Here is a 26,120-nt window from a genome sequence, read left to right as displayed (position 1 = left end):
CTCCCTTCATTCGGAATTACTTGTCTCGAAAATGGAATTACTTGTTCGGAATTACTACTCCCTCCGTCGGGAAATACTTGTCGAAGAAATGCATAAAAATGAATGTATTTAGAACTAAAATACATTTAGATACATCCATTCCTCCGACAAGTATTTCTAAACGAAGGGAGTACTATTTTAGTTCTAGATATATCCATTTTCGAGACAAGTAATTCCGAACGGAGGGAGTAGTTTGGTAAGGGGTCGCTCCTCTCATAACTCTGAAGCTCCAGGCCATGTGGAGATGCGTCGCACACGTCCGACAGGGCACGGGGTTGGTTGATCTGAGCCAGTTAGTTGGTGGACAAAACTGTCCATTGGTAGAGATGCGTTCTGCAAGGGGCAGATGATAAGCTTTCAGCAGACCGATAGGGTGGTCTCATAGACGAACACAGAACTGTGGAACACATGTGGAAATTTGGTTGATTTTTGGCGGAGTTTTGTGGGTATCGGCGACGCGATGCGTCAATTTCCTGCAACGAGCCTGGCCAAATTCTCCTGTGCCACGCGCGAAAAATGTTCGCACATTTGATACGGGGATCTCGGCCTGAACCTGCCATCGCGCTCGCTTGATTCGGCGATCGCGCAGACAGTTTCTGCAGTCCGTTTTCCGTTCACTTCTGGGGCGTACAGCCAGTCGTACAAATAGGCCCGGTTCAGCCACAGCCCACAGGTGAATTTGATAGTATCTCTCCCGGTTCATGAGGATTGTAGGGCTATATCAGGGCCCTCGCTTATCAGAGAAAGTTAAGTCTGCTCAGATCTTTCTGCTGCGAAACACGCGCCACTGGCTGGAGGGAGCAGGGCCTCCACATATCCCGTGCTACCAGTGGCAACTTGTAACTGCAAAAATGGCAATTCAACCCTAGAATAATGATTTTGCAGATTCTCTGGGCCTGTGCAGTGCTCCACATGAATTCGGATTCCCTTGTCGGATCTTGAATCTTTGTTCTGTCGAATCACAATCATGGTTCTCTTCAGTCTTGGACGAGGCCAATGCTCCAAGAGAAGCAAACAGAACAAAATGATTCAAATTCCTATGTCGTTGAGTACTGAAGATTAGCAATAGTATAATGAAGAACAAGACATAGTATTTTTTTGTATAAAAGCACCGCAAATTTCACAGTTCAGCTCGTATACAAAGCACACCATCCTAGTATTGCACAAATTCCAGTATCGTTACACATAGTTTTCTTCTGCTATTGGAAAGAACAGCCAGTCTTCAATGTGCCAATGTCTGTATTCTACTCCGTACAAGTTGAACACCGAGAGGCACAAGAAAGGGGGGTAGCGATACTCTACCCTCAGATCTAGCACAACAAAAAATTACAGCAATCAAGTAATGATAATGCTATCTTACACATCCTTTAATTACTAGGCATCATCAGCAATCTTACACCTATGCACACAGCTAAACAGCAGAGTAGTACTAGAAAGAGCCTTATTGCATCTGTACACAAATACTAGTACGTAGAGGCAGCTGCTCGAGTACCAGAATGGAAATTTCCAGGTCCAATTCCAAATTCGATTGTGCCGAACTATCTAATTCGATCACTTCACTTGTACTAGTACCATGGTGGGAGGATCACTGTTCTGTTCTCCTCATTGCAGATCGTAGACGTTGGTGTCCGCGGCGTAGCAGCCAAGAACTCGGACGAACACGGCGAATTTCTCGATCTCCTTGATGGCCTCGCGGACGAGCGGGTCGTCGGCGGCACCCTCGCAGTCGACGTAGAGGACGTGCGGGAACGCGCGCAGCGTCGGCGCACCGCGGGCGCCCGTGTCCAGGATCATCACCGGGGGCCGCGGCTCGCCGACGCCCGCTTCGTTGTTGATGACCTCCAGCTTGGACATGTTGATGTTGCGGGAGGAGAAGGCGGAGAGCACCTTGAGCACCACCGCCATGGACCCGCCCCGGTGCGCGACCACCATGCTGGTCTTGGCGTCCGCGTCCACGGGGACCGCCACCGGCGACGGCGGCTTGGAGAGCAGCAGGAAGCGGGTGACGTTCCAGGACTCGTCCTGCAGGCCGTGCGCGAGGACGTCGAGGCCGTAGAGGTCGGCGGCGCGCGGGCTGGCGATGGCGGCCGTGTCGAGCATCATGTTGGAGCGCAGCATCTCGACGGCGCCGGCCGTGTCCTCGACCGGCTCGCGGTCAACGCCGAGGCGCGCGAGGGCGCGGCCGCAGTGCGCGAGCGCCATGGGGTGGCTGATGACCCGGCGCACCTCGGTGGCGCGCACCCCGGGCATGGCGAGGAGGCAGTAGTGCACGAAGAGGTTGATCTCCTGCGCCACCACCAGGTCGTGCCGCAGCAGGAGGTCGTAGTTCCGCAGCGCGGTGCCCTCCATGGTGGACTCCACGGGGAGGATCGCCCGGTCGACCAGGCCGCGGTCCACGGCCGCCAGTGCGTCCGCGAAGGCACGGCACGGCACGGTCTCGCACCCGGGCAGCGCCGTCTTGGCCGCGAACTCGCTGTACGCGCCCGGCGCGCCCTGGTACGCCACGCGGAGGCCCGTCCCGTCCTGGCCCCCGCCGCCCGTGGTCACCGACAGGTGGATCCGGTCATGGCCGTTCACGTGCGTCTTGCCGTTAACGACGCCGTGGCCGTTGATGGCCCCTTTCTTGCCGTCGGCGCCGGCGCCGTTGATCTGTACCTTGCCGTTGTGCGCTTTCTTGGAGTGCCCGTTGACGTGCGGGGCGCCGTCGACGACCCTGGCCGCCCGGACGAAGGACGGCGACCTGGAGGAGGAAGGCCTGGCGCGGTTGGGCTTGGGGAGGAGGAGGTGCTTGGAGAGGTGGAGGGAGGAGGTGTAGGCCATAGATTTTCCGGGCGGTGAGGTCGGCGGTGGTTGGAATCGGAGTAACAAGCGTCGAGAGGGGAAGCTTCTTGACTTTTTATACACGCGGAAATGGTACTACTCCAGAGTGGCTTGGCCGGCTTCGCTGCTTATATAATTCTACCGCAAGTTCTTGCCGCCTTTTCTCCGAAGGTTATTCTTTGGTGTGGAAATTTCCCACCGGGTTCTTGCATGCTTAGCATCAACTCAAATTATCAATTGTTACCATCAGTAGTCCATCAGTGTCACCCTCGTTGCTGGAGCGAATGCCGTCGAAGAGATCGTAATCCGTAGGGCCGGGCGCGACACGATGCCACGGCGCGCATCCGGACGCGTGGTTTCTTGGGTGACCCGGAGTCGCGGCACCGGCTCCGCCGTCGGATCTCCTGGCCGGGCGGGCAGGCGGGGCAGTGGCCGGTCGCTGTGGGCTCGCTCTTTTCTCTTCTCTCCCCTTTCCGGGCTGGCCGATTGGTGCGGCGGGCGTCGCTGTCGTGGGTGAATGCCGACGGGGTCGCCGTTGTCCTGTGGCTGTAGTGGCTGTTAATGGTAAGAGATGGTGGATCCAGGAGGCTGTACAAAGGTGATAAGCTCGAAAAGTCATTCCTGTGGCTCCATGCGATAAGAACGTGCCAGATATAATACAAAAATGATGACAGCGAAGTATCCTGCTACTTGGACCAAATCTATTTAACGCTGGTTGCATGTGTGTTTTCCAGGCGAGTTTCTATTGATTAAGGCTAGTTTAAATTAAAAATAAACGGAAATTTCCTTTTTTATACTCCCTCCGTAAATAAATATAAGAGTGTTTAGATTACTAAAATAGTGATCTAAACACTTTTGTATTTCTTTACAGAGGGAGTATATATTTAATCAAAATAACCAGAAATTTCTGACGCAACAACATGTTGAATGCAATCCAGCGAAACATGAAATCATCTTTTATAATGTGGGCAGCCCCATTAGCCGATCTCCGCACCCATTTGGTCTTGTATCCTTTTCGGTGAATACGTTTAGTAGCGTATCAATTCATTGATAGGAGGGTAGAAAGCAGTTGTTAAAAATACAAGGCGCAGCCGCGCAAGCATGCACAAAGAGGCACTTGCGAGGGTGCGGCAGTGAGCAGGGGAAAGAGAGGTGCTCAGCCTCGGTACAGATAGCTCAGGTTACAGGAATAATGGTAGCTAGTCCCTTGGCGCCCGCCTTGGCCCATAGGCGAGCATCGTCTTTGATAGCAGTGATCAAATCGCCGGTGGAGGGGTGCAGGCCATCGAAGATGGCCACATTACGATGCTTCCAGATGGCCCAGACGGAGCGCGACGATGGAGTTGAGGCCTTTTCTCAGGCAGCCAGGGGAGGCCTCGGACGCCATAGACCACCAGGTGAAGAAGCTCGTTGCGCCATCCAGTGGAGGGGCAACAAGGCGGCACCAAGAAAGTATCTTGTGCCAAATGGTGTGGGAGAACGCGCAGCCGATGAGTAGGTGATCAATGGATTCAGTTTCTTGGTCACAGAGGATGCATGTGGCGTCGTGGGAGAGGTCATGGCGCATCCGCCGCTCTGCTGTCCAACATCAGTCGAGGGAGGCGAGCCATAGAAACACTTTGTTGTAGTTGGGGGCCCATCTCTTCCACAGTAGTTTCCAACATGGCTGTGAGGTTGATCCATGGAACAGTGCTTGGTAACATGACTTGGCGGAGTAGGTACCGTTTGCCGCCCACTTCCAGGTGAGACGGTCTGGCTCACTTGTGAGGATGACTTGCTGAAGCTTACGCCACATGTTGACGTACTCGATGATCGCCAGTGGCCCAAGTGTACCGTGGATGTCACCAATCCAAGCAGACTGGGTGAGGCCGTCGCGCACCAACGTGCAACGGCGTCGTCGACGTGGAACAAGGGAGACTAGGACGGGGGCGATGTCAGAGATGGCTTGCCCCTCAAGCCAGTGATCGCTCCAGAAGTGGCATGTCCTTCCTTCACCAAGATGCCATGAGGTGGAGGCGCGGAAGAAGCGACTTGCCTCGTCATCTTGGGGGAGCTGTAGGTGGTACCATGGACGCGAGGGGTATGTGGCTTTGAGCCACAGCCAGCGAGATGCCAACAAGGTGTAGGTCATGCATGCCGAGGTTGTCATATTCCAGGGGGCGGTAGATGCGCGACCAACTAACTAAGCAGCAGCCCGAGTTGGCGCCCCGACGCCCATGCCAGAAGAAGTCATGGATGATGCACATGATTTTCTTAAGGATCGTTGGGTTGATGGCAATTTCCATAAGGATGTGACGGGCATGGCGCTGAGCACGTGGCGCATGAGGGCAAGCCGCTCGCCGCGGGGGAGGAGTGTGACCTTCCAAGTTGCAAGCTTCCTCGCGAGCTTGTCCACCAATGGTAGAAGCTCTGAGGAGGGGGTCTTGCGGATGGAAAGGGGAAGGCCCAGGTAAGTGATGGGGAAGGGAGTGACTGCGCACGCGAGCGTGGAGCTGATGGTCGTGGTCACCTCGTCGCCGCAACAGATGGGGGTGGCGGAGCATTTGAGGAATTTGGTGCAGAGTCCAAAGGCGTCGCCGAACACGTGGAGCAGCTCGTGGATTGTGGCCAGATGGGAACTGGTTGGATGGCAGGAGACGACCACGTTGTTGGCAAAGAAGGAGATGTTAGACGCGACATGCCGGGTGGTGAGCCGTTGGAGCATGCGGGCGCACATCGCATGCTGTAGCAGTGAGTTTAGCGTGTCGATCACGATGGCGAAGAGCAATGGAGAGATGGGGTCATGTTGGTGCAGTCCGCATGTCCACCGGCGGCCCAGGGTTGCCGTTGATGAGGACGCGCGTGGATGCCGTAGAGGTGAGGATGCACAACCATTCGCACCACTGGCGTCCAAAACCGAGGTGTTGCAGAGTTTGCAGAAGGAAGGGCCAGGAAACCGTATCGAAAGCCTTCGCAATGTCGAGCTTGAGTAGGATTCTCAGGGTCTTTAGGTTATGAAGCAAACGTGCCGTTTGTTGGACCAGGAGAAAGTTGTCGTGCATGCTACGACCGGCGATGAAGGCGCTCTGCTTGGTGGAGACGAGCTGCCCGGTGCAAGCCTGAGGGATAGGACTTTCACAAATAGTTTAGCCAGCAGATGGATCAAGCTGACCGGCCGGTAGTCGGCGAGCACGCACGCATTGGGCTTCGTGGGGAGGAGGACGAGCAAGGCCTCGTTGAGCTTGTGCAAGCCCATGCCGTTCAAGGCATAGAGCTTGTCAAACGCAACACAGATGTTGGCCTTGATGATGGGCCAGCATGCACGCAAGAACTCGGCCGTGAACTACTCTGGGCCAGGCGCTTTGCCAGTGGGGAGCTGCTTGACGGTAGCATAGATTTCTTCCTTGGAGAACGGGTGCTCTAGGTCCGCGGGGTCGAAGTGGCGCGGGTCGATGCTATCGAGGTCAATAGAGTGGTCTCTGGGGGTGGATGATCCCAGGATGGAGCTAAAGTGCTAGAAGGCCGCCTTGGCCATCTCCACCTCATCAAAAACGGTCAGCGAGCCCACACGGAAACTGGCCACATGATTCTTCTACACGTGGTGGGCGGCGTGTATTTTGAAGATTGCCACATTGGTATCCCCCTCACACAGCCAGCCAAGGCACATGTGCTGACGGAGGATGGAGCGCTCAAGGGAGGCCAACCCAAGATAGGCCCGTTTGAGCTCACGGCAAAGCCAGCTTTCATCTGGGGCCAGTGGCCTAGAGTCTTGCGCCACGTCGAGACGGTAGATGATCTCGCGCGTGATCTAGAGCTGCAGGGTGATGTTGCCCATGGTGCGTGCACCCTAGCTCTGAAGGCGGCGAGCGGTAATTTAAGCCTATTGTAGATGCGCTGGAACAGATCAGGGTCCGGAGTTCTAGGCGGCTTCAACCGTGGCAAGGAAGCTGTCGAGTTTGGGCCAGACCGCTCGAAGTGGAAGTGGCACTTGCTAGGGATCTGGGGAGCGCAATCCACCACAAGAGGGCAGTGGTCGGAGGTGGATGTTGCCATGCATCGCAGCATGTGGTGGGGGTTGATGGTCGCCCAAGAGGGGGTGCAAAGTACGCGATCATTCCGCACAAACATGGAGTCGTTCTGCTCATTGGACCATGTGTATCTCCTCCTGTGCAGGTAGATGTCGCGGAGGGCATGGTCAGTGATGAATCATCGAAATCGGGTGCGAAGGTTGAGGTTGTCGTTGTTCTTGTCCGCGCAAAAGGTAATCATGTTGAAGTCGCCGCCTAGCATCCAGGGGCCGGTGATGATATCGCGCAGGTCATGGAGCTTGTAATGACTTTAACAGGCCGTTGATTTCTTCAATAGTGGGTCAAGGGATTTTTCTCAACATCACACAACATACTGACAATATCTTTGCTATCAAGTTCTGCCACCAGCCCCCCCACAAAAAATAGTTCTACCACCAGCCCTCTGCAAAAGAAAAAAGATTCTACCACCAGCCTTGGCATGCCCATCTCCATGGCAAGCTTCACAGCCCTCCGAGATGTTAGGATTTCCGAGAGCTCCAGGTTGGAGGTAGAAGGGAAGTAGTGGCACGCCCCTCGGAATGCATCATTCTGGTCTCGCAATACCACACCTAGCTACTCTAGTCCCCCATCTTGGACGTGTGCCATTAGCGTTGGCCTTCGTCCATGCATCTTCCAGCGACAACCATCACTCGACCGGGGTAAGGATGGGAACCTTGGTGCAAGTGGCATGGACTGCTCTCCATTATCCATGAGTTTTGTGATTGAATTTGTGATAACAAGCTGCTCGGCTGTCCTTTTACCATCCCTATTGTCGTCTCTTGCTAGCCAAGTGATGTAGGGTGGAACTCTAGATTTGAGATCTTACCTCATTTGGAGGTGGGAGAATGATGGAATCAAGAAGAAACACAAGAGAAAGAACACTCAAAAGACAAGAATCAATCACACATCCACTAAATCCACAAATCTCATAAAGTTCATGGATCCAAAGTGAACTAAAGGAAATAGCAAAAGGTAGTTATTCCCTATCCTTAGAGGAATTGAGGCCTTGAGAGGTAGTCTTCTCCAATCCCTAGGGGAGGAGGCCTTGATATCCACTTGGGGATCTTCTTGTACGAGGTCTTGATCTCCAAGGGGAGTAAGAGATGAGCAAAACTCTCTCAAGATATAATAAATATGCTTTGCTAACCCTAATAGAGAGGAGGGGTCGTCCATTTATATTCTAGGACGAGATGGAGGGGTAGGAGAGCGATACATCACCATTTGGCCGAATTGCATGCAGGCAAAGCCAGACGATTCGGGCAGGTATCCGGATTATCCGGACATCAGCCGGATGATCCGGGTAGCTACCTGGATTTTCCAGCAGGGTCGTAGCTACAGACAAGAGGTCGTACATCGAGGACGTTGGGATGTCCGAGCATCTTTCGGATGATCCAGGAAGGGTCCAGGACCCGAATGTCTAGGCTTCGAGGATGGCCTTCGGGTGCCTTCCGTTGTTATAGCCCGATCATCTAGGCAGGAGTCCGGATGCGTGCAAGATTTACCCAACTTGTTCTTCTTCTTTATGTTTCGCTTCCGTCATTGCTTGGCGTTGGTCCTTAGCTTCTCCATGGTTGTCTCCTTGGTACCTGAGCATGCAAAGTGTTTTCGCTTGAGGTAGTAGCCACGTCCCAAGTGCATCAAAGTGGAAATCACTAAGGAGAGAATTCACCTGGGTCTCGATAGCTCTTGCATGTGCTCTTTCTGATTGGTCCACTTGATGCTTGGGGAGTTGGTGTAGTGTCTATGGGGATGACTGTAAGGTGCTCTGCACCATCTCCCCCTGGAAAAGATCCACTCTCGGATCGTGATCTTCATCACCATGGAAAGGGGTCAAGTCCTTGACATTGAGGATGTCGCTCACGCTGTACTTGTTGCTTGGTAGGTCGATCTGATAAGCATTGTTGTTGTAGCATTCCAACAACTTGAATGGACCACCAGCTCAAGGTAGGAGCTTAAACTTGTGCTCATTAATCGGTCCTTTCGAATGTGCGCCCATACAAGATCGCCGAGGTTGAAGACTGAGGGAGTCCTGGATTAGGGGGTATCCGACAGTCGGACTATATACTTTGGCCGGACTGTTGGACCGTGAAGATACAAGACTCAAGACTTCATCCCGTGTCCGGATGGGACTCTCCTTTGCGTGGAAGACAAGCTTGGCAATCCGGATATTAGATTTCCTTCTTTGTAACCGACTCTATGTAAACCCTAGCCCCCTCCGGTGTCTATATAAACCGGAGGGTTTAGTCCATAGAGGAACGATGATAATCATCATAGGCTAGCTTCTAGGGTTTAGCCTCTACAATCTCGTGGTAGATCAACTCTTGTAATACTCATATCATCAAGATCAATCAAGCAGGAAGTAGGGTTTTACCTCCATCGAGAGGGCCCGACCCTGGGTAAAACATCGTGTCCCTTGCCTCCTGTTACCATTAGCCTTAGACGCACAGATCGGGACCTCCTACCCGAGATCCGCCGGTTTTGACACCGACAGTGGTGCTTTCATTGAGAGTTCCTCTGTGTCGTCACTGCAAGGCTCGATGGCTCCTTCAATCATCAACAACAACGCGGTCCAGGGTGAGACTTTTCTCCCCGGACAGATCTTCGTGTTCAGTGGCTTCACACTGCGGGCCAATTCCTTTGGCCATCTGGAGCAGATCGACAGCTACGCCCCTGACCATCAGGTCAGATTCGGAAACTTGAATCACACGACCAATATCCATGGAGATTAGATCTTCAACAGATTCGGGCCTACACCAGGAGCGCCGAACAGTCACGACGAGCATGGCTTAGAGCTGCTGTCGGGCAATACTCGGGATATCGCACCTGTAGGAGCTCCGGACCTAAATCCGGGGTAGATCGCATCGTCCTAGGACGGGTGGATGGACCCCGCCCCGGAGGCTGCACACTCATCGGCGGTAGAGCCGAGCACAGACTCCACCCCAAGGAAACCTGTGACACCGGACCCCCGGACTCGTGTCCGGCCGTAGGTTCCAGTCCACGCACCCTCGAGCCCACCGAATATGGTTGGGCTCCGGTAATGGAGTTCACTGCTGCGGATATCTTCCAGCACTCGCCCTTTGGCGACATGCTGAATTCGTTAAAATCTCTCTCTTTGTCAGGACACTCTTGGCCAAACTATGTCCGGCTCGAGTGGGAAGCAGGCGATGAGGAAATTCGTTGCCCACCCACCGCCCACTTCATTGCCACGATCGATGATTTCACCTATGTGCTTGACTTCGACTCTGAAGACATCGACGGTGTGGACGATGATGTAGGAGAAGAACAGGAACCACCGCCCACGGGGCGCTGGACAGCCACCTCCTCATATGATATATATATGGTGGACACTACGAAAGAAACCAATGGCGATGAGGCAATGGAGGATAACCCCTCAAGGAAGAAAGCAAAGCATGGGCGTCATCGGCGCCGCTCCAAGCCCCGCCACAGCAATACCGGCATAGGAGACGAAAACAATCCGAATGGTGCCGAAGATGAATACAACCCCGATCAGCCTGCCTTCGAGCAGGCCGAACAGGAAGACGGGCAGGTTAGCCCGGACGAACAGGCGATGGACAGATACCCGGAGGAGGACAACTACATGCCCCCCTCCGAAGACGAGATTAGCTTTGGCGACGATGAATTCAGCGTGCCTGAGGACCCCGTAGAGCAGGAGCGCTTCAAGCGCCAACTTATGGCCACTGCGAGGAGCCTGAAAAAGAAGCAGCAGCAGCTCCAAGCTGATCAAGATATGCTCACAGACAGATGGACTGAAGTCTTGGCAGCCGAGGAATATGGACTCGCGCGCCACACCAAAGGTTATCCAAAGCACAAGTGGCTACCCCAACTCGAGGAGGAGCCTATACTACCAGCACAGGACGAGGCTGACCGGCCACCTCGTGGCCGGGATAAAATGGTGTATCAGCCCGAATACCAGCCCGCACCCCCACGCCAATACACTACGGCCCGGGGCAATAGGCAGGACCTGCAAGACATACTGGAAAACAAGGCAGGACAGCCAAGATCAATCTACGGATCACGGGGGCGTGCCCCAACACGTGACGATGATCGTCACGCCGGATACACTATCAACAAGTCCGGCTGGGTCAAACATAGCCAACCAGACTCATTCAAACTACGTAGCCACATAGCCCGGCATAGAGGCGCCACACACCCCCTCTGCTTCACTGACGAAGTGATGGATCACGAATTCCCAGAAGGGTTTAAACCCGTAAACATCGAATCATACGATGGCACAACAGACCCCGCAGTATGGATTGAAGATTTCCTTCTCCACATTCACATGGCCCGCGGTGATGATCTACATGCCATCAAGTATCTTCCCCTTAAACTCAAAGGACCGGCCCGACACTGGCTAAATAGCCTACCGGCAAATTCCATCGGCAGTTGGGAAAACCTGGAGGACGCATTCCTCGACAACTTCCAGGGCATGTACGTGCGACCACCGGATGCTGATGACTTGAGTCACATTACCCAACAGCCCGGAGAGTCAGCCAGGAAATTCTGGACTCGGTTCCTAACTAAAAAGAACCAAATTGTCGACTATCCGGACGCCAAGCCCTGGCGGCCTTTAAGCATAATATCCGTGATGAGTGGCTCACCGGACACCTCGGCCAGGAAAAACCAAAGTCCATGGCGGCCCTCACGACACTCATGACCCGCTTTTGCGCGGGTGAGGACAACTGGTTGGCTTGCAGTAGCACCACGCCAATAAACTCCGGTACTTCAGATGTCCGCGACAATAACGGCAAGCCACGACACAATAGACATAAGCGTTGGAACAATGGCGACAACATTGAAGACACGGCAGTCAACGCCGGATTCAGTGGCTCAAAATTCGGTCAGCGGAAAAAGCCGTTCAAAAGAAACAATCAGGGATCGTCCAGTTTGGACCGCATACTTGATCGCTCGTGCCAAATTCACGGCACCCCGGATAAGCCAGCAAACCACACTAACAGAGATTGCTGGGTGTTCAAACAAGCCGGCAAAATAAATGCCGAAAACAAGGACAAGGGGCTGCACAGCGACGATGACGACGAGACCCGGCGCCCGAACACGGGGGGACAGAAGAAATTTCCTCCCCAGGTGAAAACGATCAATATGATCTATGCCACCCACATTCCTAAACGGGAACGAAAGTGAGCCCTAAGGGACGTCTATGCGATGGAGCCAGTCGCCCCAAAGTTCAACCCATGGTCTGCCTGTCCGATCACCTTTGATCGTAGGGATCACCCTACCAGCATCCGTCACGGTGGTTCAGCCGCATTGGTCCTAGACCCAATCATTGACGGATTCCACCTCACGCGAGTCCTTATGGACAGTGGCAGTAGCTTGAACCTGCTCTATCAGGACACAGTGCGCAAAATGGGCATCGATCCTTCAAGGATCAAGCCCACCAAAACCACCTTCAAAGGTGTAATTCCAGGAGTAGAGGCCCGTTGCACGGGCTCAATAGCATTGGAAGTGGTCTTCGGATCTCCAGATAACTTACGAAGCGAGCAGTTAATCTTTGGTATCGTCCCTTTCCGTAGTGGCCATCATGCACTGCTTGGACGAACCGCATTCGCTCGATCCAATGCGGTGCCACACTATGCATACCTCAAGCTCAAGATGCCAGGACCTCGCGGGGTTATAACAGTCAACGAAAACACAGACCGCTCTCTCGGTACAGAAGAGCACACTGCAGCCCTTGCGGCAGAAGTACAAAGCAGCCTTCTCCGACAAACCACCAATCCGGTGACAACAACCCCGAACACCGTCAAGCGAGTCCGGAGTACCCTGAAACAGGATCGCCAAGCACGCCAAGAGCGCGACTAGCAGTCCGGCCTCCGCCCCAGCCCCATTCAGGTAGCATTCGTGCCACGCGTACACAATTATGCACTCAAAATACCATGGGCATAGGCGGAGGCACAATAGTGATGCGGACAACAGCGCGGTTCAGCCGCAACATACTTTAATAACCCCCTTTTATCTTCCAGGACCCTACTTTCGGGCAGCCTCTTCAGAGAGCCGGATCATCGGACTTATCATAGGAGGGAAAACCGAGGAGGCAAAAGGCTTTGCGCACAAAGGGAATACCCAGGTGGTATCTGTTAATGATTGTTATACCTGTTTTATATACCTGCATGCGGCCCGCCCTTGGATAGGACATGTCAAATAGTCCTATTTACTTCTGCTCAATGCATTAATTGTAAACATACACTTGGACGTATTATTTATCAATAGGAGATAATATATAGCGTCAGCTTATTATTCCTATCTTCACATTTTTCCTAAAAATGTTTATTTAATATTGAATTCGTACACTTTGGTACGATCAGTTTGCCAGGGGCTTCTCACGGCACCCCTTAACACGGCAAGATAAGTCCGAACACTTTCAACAGTGCGGCACCCCGAACTTATAGCATTATATGCATCAGCTCCGAATCATTTCTTGGGTCAATAGTTGGGTTTGCCCGGCTCCCTTGTTTTGGTACCTTACGTTCCGTTATATCGGCTAAGGTAGCGTAGGGAGAACTACTGCTTTTGTGTCCCGCTTCTCCCGGATGAGCACCTCAGTAGAGAAAGCCGAAAATTGACTGTCATGATGCGGCGAGAGCTGGTCGCTATTTGAGAGGTCTTAAAATCCTTAAAGATTTTTTCCGCTTTAGGCGAGGAATCGGCCTTGTCCAATTTAGGCGTGTATAGCACCCCAATTCGGCTCTCCGAATTCTAGGGGCTTCACCGCAATTTAAAATTGTAGACTTCTATGGCTAAGTGAGAGTTATAAAGCCGCATAGTCCGATTGCCTTGTTCGCTGCGCCAAACACCTCCCTCAGGGACCAAACATTTGGATAAAGAGTGTTCGGATTTTTCCACGAACACCTCAGTACTAGTTACGTGCGGGTGGAAGCCGACGACTGGCCTACTTTCAGAATTTTATAAACAATCACGCAGAAGGTAATATTTTAAATCAATAAAGCGCTATATAGCGAAACAAGTTCGTTTTCATATTACAAAGACGACATGAGTACATTCACTCAAAGATTGTGTCCTTTGTACATTCATCGGCCACGAGACGAGCACCTTTCATCACGCCATCATAATATTTCTTGGGGTAGCGATGCGCCTTGCCCTCCGGCAGTCCATCCTTCACCAGCTTTTCTGCATCCAACTTGGCCCAATGCATCTTCGCACGGGCAAAGGCCCGGCGGGCACCCTCAATGCAAACGGATCGCTTGATAACTTCAAGCCGCGGACAGGCATTTACCATCCGCTTTATAAGGCCGAAGTAGCTAGCGGGCAGGGGTTCACCAGGCCACATCCAGACTATGAAGTCCTTCATGGCCACTTCGGCCGCCCTGTGGAGTTCAACCAATTGCTTCAATTGGTCACTCAGAGGCATTGGGTGTTCGGCTCCAGAATACTGGGACCAGAACAGCTTCTCCGTTGAGCTTCCCTCTTCGGCACGGTAGAACTCCATGGCATCAGATATGCTGCATGGCAGATCTGTGAATGCCCCTGGAGAGCTCCGAATTCGGGTAAGTAAAAGAAATGTCTCCTCCACATGCTTGCTTTGCATAATGAATGCCTTACCCGCCGCTATCTTCTTGGCTGTCTGGATTTCCTGCTGAGCCTTTTGGGCTTCGGCCTTGGCGTCTTTCGTGCTCAAAAAGGCCTTCACAAGCTCAGATTCTTTCATCTTGAAGTCACGCTCCAAGGACTCAAACTTCTTGCCGAGCTCCTGGAGCTCTTGCTGCACCTCGCCCACCCTAGCATCTTGCTTCTCACGCTCAATGCGCTCCATGGCCGCCTGTCTTCGGCCTCGGATAGTGCTTTCTTCAGGGCCGCCACTTGGGTCGTGGCCCCTATTACAAAATCATGACGCTTTTTGTTAGCGTCACCAATTTTTTCTCCTCCATATGATACGTGAACGGGGTATCACTCACCTTTGTTCTCTTCGAGCTGCCTCTTCGTGAGGCTGAGCTCCTCTTCGGCTTGCTCAAGGTCCCATTTGAGTCCGGTGACCTCTGCTGTGCAGGCAGCAGCGGCAAGCAGCATTGCCTGATTATTCACATAGACATCTACTGTTAGACTCCTGCGGTTTAGAGTTGACCCTCCGTTTGGCTTTTCTATCTGAACACCAAACAAAGTATCAGGGGCTACTGTCTATCAGGTGATAATTTCACACACTTTTGATTACTTACCTCAAAGCCTGTTAGGAGGCTGGTGCAGGCTTCGGTCAATCCGCTTTTGGCGGACCGAACCTTCTGAATCACCGCACTCATAAGAGTACGATGCTCTTCATCCATGGAAGCACCGCGAAGCACTTCCAGCAGACTATCCGACGCCTCTGGCGCAACAGAAGTCATCAGCACGGCCGGCTCGCCCTCCTTAGCGAGGGGTTGCCTACCCGAATCCGGAACCTTTGGAGGTTCCGATACAGTGTCCGGCTGGGAGCCCGACTTGCTGCGGCTCTTGTCAGCATAATCTGCAGGGATCTTACTCCCCTCGTGCCCGGCGTCTGTAATTTCGCCTTGTGATGTCTCCAGATCCGCCTCCCCCTGCTCTGGTACCCTTTGGGACCACACCTTCATGTCATTTGCAGGCCTTCAGGAGCGAATTCATCGCCGAATCGCTCAAAGACCCACCCGAAGAGGATACCTCGGGATGGGCCCTGGCCGGACTGCATATACGTGTTCGGCGTTATAAGAAACTATGAAGCTAAGTTGCACTAAAGTACAACAGAGTGCGGATACTTACAATCTTACTAGGGGCTTGCCCCTGGGCAGCCACTCCTCCTCGCTGTAGGCGGCCATGGTGGAGTGATCCGGAAGGGACACCTTTCCCTTCTTGGGTGTCCTAGCCTCCCCTTGCGGCGCGACTTTCCTTTTCTTCTCCTCCCTAGTGCGGGAGGCTGAATTTCCTCGTGTTTCCCCCCGCCTCCGCAGGAGGAATCTGCCTCGTCGTCCTCGGACGACGAGTCTATGACGGCCTTGCACCGGGGACCCTTCCTGGTTCCCTGGGCCGCTCTCTTGGACCCTTCGGCCTCCCCGGATGGGACGGCCCTTTCCTTTTCCTCCTCCCCTTCGTGGGAGGAGCGTGCCTCATCGTCTTCGGATGAGGCGTCCGGTACAACCTTACGCAGGAGACCCTTCCTGGTCCCCGGGGCCTTCTTTTCGGCCTTCTTCTCCGTCACCTTGTAAGGCGCCGGGACTAGCATCTCCGTCAGGAGAGCGGTAGCTGGATCTTCTGGCAGTGGAGTCGGATAGTCGATCCGCTCCACCGTCACCATGTAATCCTGATTAAATATACATGATGGCTTAAAATCCTCCCATGAGTATGCTGGGAAAGGTACACCTGGTGATGGTCAGAGAACTCACCAGATGAGGGAGCCGCGTGGCGTGGAGTCCGCGGTCCTTAGATGTGGGGGGAGGTATTTCAGAGGCCTTGAATAGCACCTTCCATGTGTCTTTGTGCGTCATGCCGTAAAGCTCTTGAAGTGTCTGGTTTTTGGCCGGATTGAACTCCCATAGATTGAATGCCCGTCTTTGGCACGGAAGGATTCAGCGGAAGAGCATGACCTGGACCACATTGACAAGCTTGATCTTCTTGTCCATCATATTTTTGATGCAGTTCTGAAGTCCTGTCAGCTCTGCAGGTTCGCCCCAGGCCAGACCCTTCTTTTTCCAGGAAGTGAGCCACATGGGAATTCCGGATCGGAATTCGGGGGCCGCTGCCTGGTTGGTGTCGCGCGGCTCGGTGATGTAGAACCACCCCGATTTCCACCCTTTCACGGTCTCCATGAATGAACCGTCAAGCCAGGTAACATTGGGCATCCTGCCCACTATGGCGCCTCCGCACTCCGCTTGCTGGCCGCTCACGATCTTCAGCTTCACACAAAAGATTCGTAGCCACAAGCCGAAGTGGGGCTTGATGCGGAGGAAGGCCTCGCACACGACGATAAACACCGAGATGTTGAGGATGAAATTTGGGGCTAGATCATGGAAGTCTAGCCCGTAGTAAAACATGAGCCCGCGGACAAAGGGCTGAAGTGGAAGTCCAGCCCGTAGTAAAACATGAGCTCTCATGGGGTCCCGGAGTCGGAATGGTCTGCCCTACGTCCGACAGCCAGTGCGCGGTATCTGCGGCCAAGTATCTGGCCGCCCGGAGCTTCGTAACATGCTCCTCCTTGATGGTGGAGGCCACCCACTTGCCTCCTGCTCCGGACATGTTTGGCTGTGCGGAGAAGGTGTGAACTAGGGCACTGGAGCTCGAGGGTGCGAGAATGGATAAGCGAAGGAGGAAGAAGGCGTGGGTAAAAATGGGGAATCCTTATCCCTTTATAGAGGTGACGAAAATGGTGCGCCTCCCCACTTGCCTGTTAAAAATCACTTATTGCCCAAGCGCCACGATTGATGGCGCAGTTGGGTTACCCGCACCCATATTGATGAGAATCCCGTGATAAGGGGACATGATCTCTGCTCGACAAGACATGCCGAGGGAACCGCCACCATGGTGATAAGGCGATGGCTGGCTATGGGAAGACGGTTCAATAATGACTCGACCATGGTGTCGTGTTACTTTATCTAAAGTTGTCAGAAGATTATATTTGGGGAATATCGTTCTCTCTACGGTGGTATGTGAAAGTCGTCTTGCAGAGCCGGACACGATTTAAGTGTTCGGGGTTTACTTTGGAGTATTCGGAGATGGAACCCGCCTTGCAATGCCGAAGACAATCTACGCGCCGGACTCATCGTCATTGAAGCCTGGTTCAGGGGCTACTGAGGGAGTCCTGGATTAGGGGGTATCCGGACAGCCGGACTATATACTTTGGCCGGACTGTTGGACCGTGAAGATACAAGACTTGAGACTTCGTCCCGTGTCCGGATGGGACTCTCCTTTGCGTGGAAGACAAGCTTGGCGATCCGGATATTAGATTTCCTTCTTTGTAACCGACTCTGTGTAAACCCTAGCCCCCTCCGGTGTCTATATAAACCGGAGGGTTTAGTCCATAGAGGGACGATGATAATCATCATAGGCTAGCTTCTAGGGTTTAGCCTCTATGATCTCGTGGTAGATCAACTCTTGTAATACTCATATCATCAAGATCAATCAAGCAGGAAGTAGGGTTTTACCTCCATCGAGAGGGCCCAAACCTGGGTAAAACATCGTGTCCCTTGCCTCCTGTTACCATTAGTCTTAGACGCACAGATCGGGACCCCGACCCAAGATCCACCGGTTTTGACACCGACAAAGACCATTGGTTTCTTGTTGATGTTTAGCTTGGAGGCGAGACATTGCACTTGACGCACAATGGTAAACCTTGTATCTTCGTGCATCTGCTTCATGCAAAATGCTCTTGAGGTTGCGTCCATGTTTGTTCTTTCTTGTAGCGGTAGTTGGAGGATATCCAATGGGGACAATGGGTTGGAGCCATAGACTACCTCGAAGGGGGACTTGTTACTGGTCGAATGTCGTGCTCGATTATGGGTGTACTCGGCGACGGGTAGGCCTCCTTCCATTCCTTGATGTTCTTCTGAGCACCAAAGAAGCATGGATAGTTTTCGGTTCACCACCTCAGTTTGGCCGTCCATTTGTGGGTGATAGGCCAAAGAAAACATTAGCTTGATTCCTAGCTTGGTGCACAGGGTCTTCCAAAAGTAGCTCAAAAAAATTGACGTTGGGCACTCCATGAAGATGAATGTTTTCCCTACAAAAGAGACTTGCAATATGTGATGCATCATCTATCTTGTTGCACGGAATGAAATGTGCCTATTTGAAAAATGATCCACTATGACAAAAATTAAGTCTTTTCTGTTTCTAGTCCTAGGCAAACCAAGTACGAAGTCCATGCTTATATCTTCCCAGGTGCATATGGAATTGGAAGAGGCATGTATAATCCATGGGATTGAGCTTTAGACTTAGCTTTGTGGCATGTGGAACATTGTTTGGTGTAGCGTGCCACGTCGCAAAACATCTTGTTCCAAAAAATACTTATTGGAGAGTGTCGCAAAGGTCTTGTCGCATCCAAAATATACCATGAGTCCTTCTCCATGTGCCTCTTGCAAAAGCAGTAAACACAAAGAAGACTCGGGAATGCAAAGCTTGTTAGCACGCATAAGATATCCATCTTTCATATAGTATCTCTCCCAACAATTGTTAGTTTGGCATTTGGCATAAGGAAGTACAAAAAAGTATCATGCTCATAGAGTTCTTTTATATGCTCAAATCCAATCATATTTATCTCATGTCGAGTAACTAAATGCATTTGCTGGAAAGAGCATCCACTACTATGTTGTCTTTATCCTTAATGCATTTTATGACATAAGGAAAGACTCTATGAATTCACTCCATTTTGCATGTCATTTATTGAACTTAGCTTGGCCCTTAAGGTACTTGAGGGTCTCATGATTGGTGTGAGTGAAAAATTTGCAAGGTCTAAGGGAATTCTCCCAAACATGCAAGACTCTCACCAAAGCATATAGTGCTTTGTCATATATGGGGTAGTTTAATTGCATGCCCGAAAGTTTCTTGCTAAAGTACGCAATGGGTTGCTTCTCTTGCATCAAAACACCACCTATGTCATTACCACTAGTGTCACAATGCACTTCAAATGTTTTATCAAAATTGGGTAATGCAAGCAATGGAGTATGTGTTAGCAAATTCTTTAGCTCATTCAATCTGTTATCTTGTGATGGTCCCCACATGAGTGGTGCATTCTTCATACTCAAGGCATGCAAAGATGAAGCAATGGTACTAAAATCTTTGAAAAATTAATGATAAAACCGACAAGTCTAAGAAAACTACACACATGATTCAAGCTTGTGGGTTGGATTCAAGTTTTCATAGCGTAAATTTTATACACAACCACTTTAACACCCTTAGAGGATACTACAAAGCCTAAGAAAACAAGTTTGTCTACACCAACAGTGCACTTCTCCATGTTCACATAAAGTTGCTCTTTTCTTAGAACTTGCAAAACTTCTCTAAGATGTTTTGCATGGTCCTTGAGGGTTAAGGTTTTTGCTAAAAATGTGAATATGATCAAAGTAGACAACAACACAATAGCCTATGAGATGTCCAAGCACATAATGCATCACTCTCACAAAGGTACTTGGAGCTTGAGATAAACCAAAAGGCATGACTAGCTACTCGTAAGACTGAACTTGGTTTTAAAAGTGGTTTTCCACCCATCATCTTCTTGCATGCGTATTTGGTAATAACCACTCTTAAGATCAAATTTTGAGAATATGGTGGCACCACTTAGTTCATATAGCATGTCATCAAGGCGTGGAATGGGGTATCGCTACCTAACGGTGATAGCATTTAGGGACAACAATCGGAGCACATATGCCAACTACCATCTTTCTTAGGCAAGAGGATAACTGGAATCGCACAAGGAATAAGGCTCTCACATATGTACCCAGTTGCAAGAAGGTGATCAACTTGCCTTCGAATTTCTTTGGTCTCCTCGGGGTTGACCGGGCATGGTGCTCGCTTCAGCAAAGGTGCGCCAGGAATGAGGTTAATGTAGTGCTTGATGTTGCGAAGAGGAGGTAGTCTCGGTGGTAGCTCTTTGGGAAACACATCCGTGAATTCCAGTATTAGACTAGACAAAGCAATAGGAAGGCGTTGTGAAGTACTCCCTCCATCCCAAAATAAGTGTCTCAACTTTGTAATAGCATTAGTACAAAGTTGTACTAACGTCAAGACACTTATTTTGGGACGGAGGGAGTATTAGTCTGAATAACCTCATATTTGCACAAAACTACAAAGTGGGGAACGATAGATGGACTCGCACTCACATCTCTCAAGTCTCTTCTAATGGTTAATAACACTAAATCTTTCTTCTCTTTCAGCATGGAGTCACTTTTATTTGGCTTGTGGCGCTCACTTTATTTTTGGTGGCCAACTCTCTCACTAGTCTCTCCATGATGACATGAAGCTTGCTTGTCCGCCATAACTTGACTTGGTGACATTGGACGTGGAACGTACTCCTCGCCCTTCATCTTGAAGGTATAGTGGTTGGTCCGTCCATTGTGGATGACTCCACGGTCAAATGGCCAAGGACATCCTAAGAGTAGGTGGCATAAGGACATAGAAACAATGTCACACTCCAAGATGTCCTTGTAAGCGCCGATCTTGAAAGAAACTTTAATGGTATGCTACACTTGTATGGTGCCATAGTTGCTTAGCCATTGGACCATGTATGGGCGAGGGCGCTTCTTCTTAATCAACTATAGCCTAGAGTAAAGTTCTTCACTTGCCATGTTCTGGCAACTTCCACTGTCTATGATGCCTGATATGTCCATTTTGCATCATGTTTTCCTACTGCTATTTATATTGTTTTTATTCAACATAACACTTTGGTGGAGTAATTCTAATGCTTTTTCTCTCATAATATGCAAGGTTTACACAAAGAGGGAGATTACCGGCAGCTGGAATTCTGGACCTGAAAAAGCTACGTCAGAGATACCTATTCCGCACATCTCCAAATGAGCTGAAATTTTACGGTGATTTATTTTGGAATATATAAAAATATTGGAGAAAAGAAATACCGGAGGGGGCCACCCGGGTGCCCACTAGGCACCAGGGCGTGCCCTGGTGGGTAGTGGGCTCCCTGGCCCGCTTTTGGTGCCCATCTTCTGGTACATAATGCCATTTGCCCTAGAAAAAATAAGGAGAAGACTTTCGAGATGGAACGCCGCCATCTTGATACAGAACTTGGGCAGGAGCACTTTTTCTCTCTGATGGAGAGATTCTACCGAGGATACTTCCCTTCGGGAGGGGGGGAATCGAAGCCATCGTCATCACCAATAACCCTCTCATCGTGGGAGGGCCAATCTTCATCAACATCTTCAACAACACCATCTCATCTCAAAACCCTAGTTCACCTCTTGTGTTGAATCTTTGTATCAAAACCTCAGATTGGTACCTGGAGTTGACTAGTCGTGTTGATTACATCTCGTAGTTGATGCTAGATGGTTTATTTGGTGGAAGATTATATGTTCAGGTCTATTATGCAATTCAATACCCCTCTTATCTTGAGCATGAATATGTTTTGTGAGTAGTTACTTTTGTTCTTGAGTGCATGGGAGAAGTCTTGTCATAAGTAATCATGTGAATTTGGTATTCCTTCGATATTTTGATAATATGTATGTTGTGATTCCCTTAGTGGTGTTATGTGAACGTAGACTACATGACACTTCACCAACTTTGGGCCTAAGGGAATGCATTGTGGCGTAGTTATTAGATGATGGGTTTCTAGAGTGAAAGAAGCTTAAACCCTAGTTTATGTGCTATTCCGTAAGGGGCTGATTTGGATCCATAAGTTTAATGCTATGGTTAGATTTTATCTTAATATTTTTTTTGTAGTTGCGGATGCTCGCGAGAGGGGTTATTCATAAGTAGGAGGCTTGTTCAAGAAAGAACAACACCCAAGCACCGGTCCACCCACATATCATATTATCAAATTAGCGAACGTGAATCAAACAAACATGATGAACGTGACTAGATGAAATTCTCGTGTGTCCTCAAGAATGCTTTGCTTATTATAAGATACCGTTCCAGCATGTCCTTTGCTACAAAAAGGATTGAGCTACCTTGCTGCACTTGTGTTACCGTTACTATTACTTTCTCATTGCAAAATTATCTTGCTATCAAACTATCTATTACCGGCAACTTCAATGCCTGCACAAAATACCTTGTTGAAAACCACTTGTCATTTCCTTCTACTCCTCATTGGGTTCGATGATAACCCACAAGTATAGGGGATCGCAACAGTTTTTGAGGGTAGAGTATTCAACCCAAATTTATTGATTCGACACAAGGGGAGCCAAAGAATATTCTCAAGTATTAGCAGTTGAGTTGTCAATTCAACCACACCTGGATAACTTAGTATCTGCAGCAAAGAATTTAGTAGCAAAGTAGTATGATAGTAATGGTAACAGTAGCAACGCTAAAGTAAATAAGCAAATCATAATATGTGAAAAGCTCGTAGGCATTGGATCAGTGGTGGATAATTATGTCGGATGCGACTCCTCATGTAATAGTTATAACATAGGATGACACAGAACTAGCTCCAATTCATCAATGTAATGTAGGCATGTATTCCGAATATAGCCATACGTGCTTATGGAAAAGAACTTGCATGACATCTTTTGTCCTACCCTCCCGTGGCAGCAGGGTCCTAGTGGAAACTAAGGGATATTAAGGCCTCCTTTTAATAGAGTACCGGACCAAATCATTAACACATAGTGAATACATGAACTCCTCAAACTACGGTCCTCACCGAGAAGTGTCCTGATTATTGTCACTTCGGGGTTGTCGGATCATAACACATAATAGGTGACTATAGACTTGCAAGATAGGATCAAGAACTCACATATATTCATGAAAACAGAATAGGTTCAGATCTGAAATCATGGCACTCGGGCCCTAGTGACAAGCATTAAGCATAGCAAAGTCACAGCAACATCAATCTCAGAACATAGTGGATACTAGGGATCAAACCCTAACAAAATAACTTGATTACATGATAAATCTCATCCAACCCATCACCGTCCAGCAAGCCTACGATGGAATTAGTCACGCACGGCGGTGAGCATCATGAAATTGGTGATGGAGGATGGTTGATGATGACGACGACAATGAATCCCCCTCTCCGGAGCCCCAAACGGACTCCAGATCAGCCCTCCCGAGAGAGATTAGGACTTGGCGGCGGCTCCGTATCGTAAAACGCGATGAAACTTTCTCTTTGATTTTTCTCTCCATGAAAGCAAATATATAGAGTTGGAGTTGAGGTCAGTGGAGCTCCAAGGGGCCCACGAAGCAAGGGGCGCGCCCAGGGGGAGGGGGCGCGCCCCCCACCCTCGTGGACAGGGTGTGGGCCCCATGGCCATGATTCTTTTGCCTATATTTTTTATATTTTCCAAAAGTAATCTCCATGGATTTTCAGGTCATTTCGAGAACTTTTGTTTTTTGCACAAAAATAACACCATGGCAGTTCTGCTGAAAACAGCGTCAGTCCGGGTTAGTTTCATTCAAATCATGCAAGTTAGAGTCTAAAATAAGGGCAAAAGTGTTTGGAAAAGTAGATACGTTGGAGACGTATCAACTCCCCTAAGCTTAAACCTTTGCTTGTCCTCAAGAAATTCAGTTGACAAACTGAAAGTGATAAAGAAAAACTTTTACAAACTCTGTTTGCTCTTCTTGTTGTAAATATGTAAAGCCAGCATTCAAGTTTTCAGCAAAGATTATGAACTAACCATATTCACAATAACATTTAGGCCTCATGTTTACTCATGTCAATGGCATAATCAACTAGTGAGCAACAATAATAAATCTTGGATGACAACACTTTCTCAAAACAATCATAATATGATATAACAAGATGGTATCTCGCTAGCCCTTTCTGAGACTGCAAAACATAAATGTAGAGCACCTTTAAAGATCAAGGACTGACTAAACATTGTAATTCATGGTAAAAGAGATCCAGTCAAGTCATACCCAATATAAACTAATAGTAATGCATGCAAATGACAATGTTCTCTCCAGCGTGTGCTTTTTAATAAGAGGGTGATGACTCAACATAAAAGTAAATAGATAGGCCCTTCGCAGAGGGATGCATGGATTTGTAGAGGTGCCAGAGCTCGACTTTAAAATAGAGATGAATAACATTTTGAGCGGTATACTTTCACTGTCAACACAACAACTATGAGATCTCGATATCTTCCATGCTACATACATTATAGGCGGTTCCCAAACAGAATGGTAAAGTTTATACTCCCCCACCACCAACAAGCATCAATCCATGGCTTGCTCGAAACAACGAGTGCCTCCAACTAGCAACAGCCCTGGGGAAGTTTTGTTTAATTATTTCGAGTTGCTTTGATCTTTTTGATCATGGGACTGGGCATCCCAGTTACCAGCCATTTTCTCGTGAATGAGGAGTGGACTCCACTCCCCTTGAGAATAACCCACCTAGAATGGAAGATATAGACAACCCTAGTTGAAACATGAGCTGCTCGAGCATACAGAACAAAATTTCATTTGAAGGTTTGGAGTTTGGCACATACAAATTTACTTGGAATGGCAGGTAAATACCACGTAGGAAGGTATGGTGGACTCATATGGAATAACGTTGGGGTTTATGGAGTTTGGATGCACAAGCAGTATTCCCGCTTAGTACAGGTGAAGGCTAGCAAAAGACTAGGAAGTGACCAACTGAGAGAGCGACAATAGTCATGAACATGCATTAAAATTAATCAACACCGAGTGCAAGCATGAGTAGGATATAATCCACCATGAACATAAATATCGTGAAGGCTATATTGATTTGTTTCAACTACATGCGTGAACATGTGCCAATTCAAGTCACTTGAATCACTCAAAGGAGGATACCACCCTATCATACCACATCACAACCATTTTAATAGCATGTTGGCGCACAAGGTAAACCATTATAAGATCCTAGCTAATTAAGAATGGCATAAGCAACTATAATCTCTAATTGTCATTGCAAACATGTTTATTCATAATAAGCTGAATCAGGAACGATGAACTCATCATATTTACAAAAACAAGAGAGGTCGAGTTCATACCAGCTTCTCTCGTATCAATCAGTCCATCATATATCGTCATTATTGCCTTTCACTTGCACGACCGAACGATGTGTATAATAATAATAGTGCACATGCATTGGACTAAGCTGGAATCTGCAAGCATTCAATTCAAGAGAGAAGACAAAGTAATATGGGCTCTAAGTTAAATCAACAATCATGCATATGAGAGCCACTAAACATTTTCATTATGGTCTTCTCCTCTCTACCCCCAAAGGAAAGAAAAGAAATAAAACTATTTACACGGGAAAGATCCCAACTAGCAAAAGAAGAACGAGAAATCCTTTTGGGTTTTCTTTTAATTGTTACTACAAGCATGGAAATTAAACTAACTATTTTTTTGGTTTTTCTTAAAGTTTATCAAACACACAAGAAGAAAGCTAGAAAAAGAAATTAAACTAGCATGGATAGTACAATGAAAAAGTATGAGCATCGACAACTAGAATAAGTGTGTGAACATGAATGTAATGTCGGTGAGAAATACGTACTCCCCCAAGCTTAGGCTTTTGGCCTAAGTTGGTCTATTGCAAAGGATAGCCTGGCTGATATCCGAAGTTATAACTGGGGTCGTACTGAGATGCAACAGCCATTGCCT

At 49.4% G+C, this 26,120-nt stretch overlaps 1 protein-coding gene across 1 annotated transcript; it reads right to left on the bottom strand.

The window, feature by feature from the left end:
* Window positions 1-1,196: 1,196 nt before the first annotated feature.
* Window positions 1,197-2,984, bottom strand: LOC119335991 (arogenate dehydratase/prephenate dehydratase 6, chloroplastic-like). The gene has a single exon (XM_037608034.1). The coding sequence runs from the start codon at window positions 2,857-2,859 to the stop codon at window positions 1,642-1,644; it is 1,218 nt and encodes a 405-aa protein (XP_037463931.1). The 5' UTR covers window positions 2,860-2,984; the 3' UTR covers window positions 1,197-1,641.
* Between the last annotated feature and the right edge of the window lie 23,136 nt (window positions 2,985-26,120).

The sequence above is a fragment of the Triticum dicoccoides genome, chromosome 1B (assembly GCF_002162155.2).
Source record: "Triticum dicoccoides isolate Atlit2015 ecotype Zavitan chromosome 1B, WEW_v2.0, whole genome shotgun sequence".
Lineage (NCBI taxonomy): Eukaryota > Viridiplantae > Streptophyta > Magnoliopsida > Poales > Poaceae > Triticum > Triticum dicoccoides.
The sequence above is the reverse complement of the archived record's forward strand: the minus strand, read 5'-3'. Positions and strand labels throughout refer to the sequence as shown.

Excerpts from the sequence above, each read along its gene's own strand:
- LOC119335991 (XM_037608034.1), bottom strand. The coding sequence starts at position 2,859 with ATGGCCTACACCTCCTCCCTCCACCTCTCCAAGCACCTCCTCCTCCCC.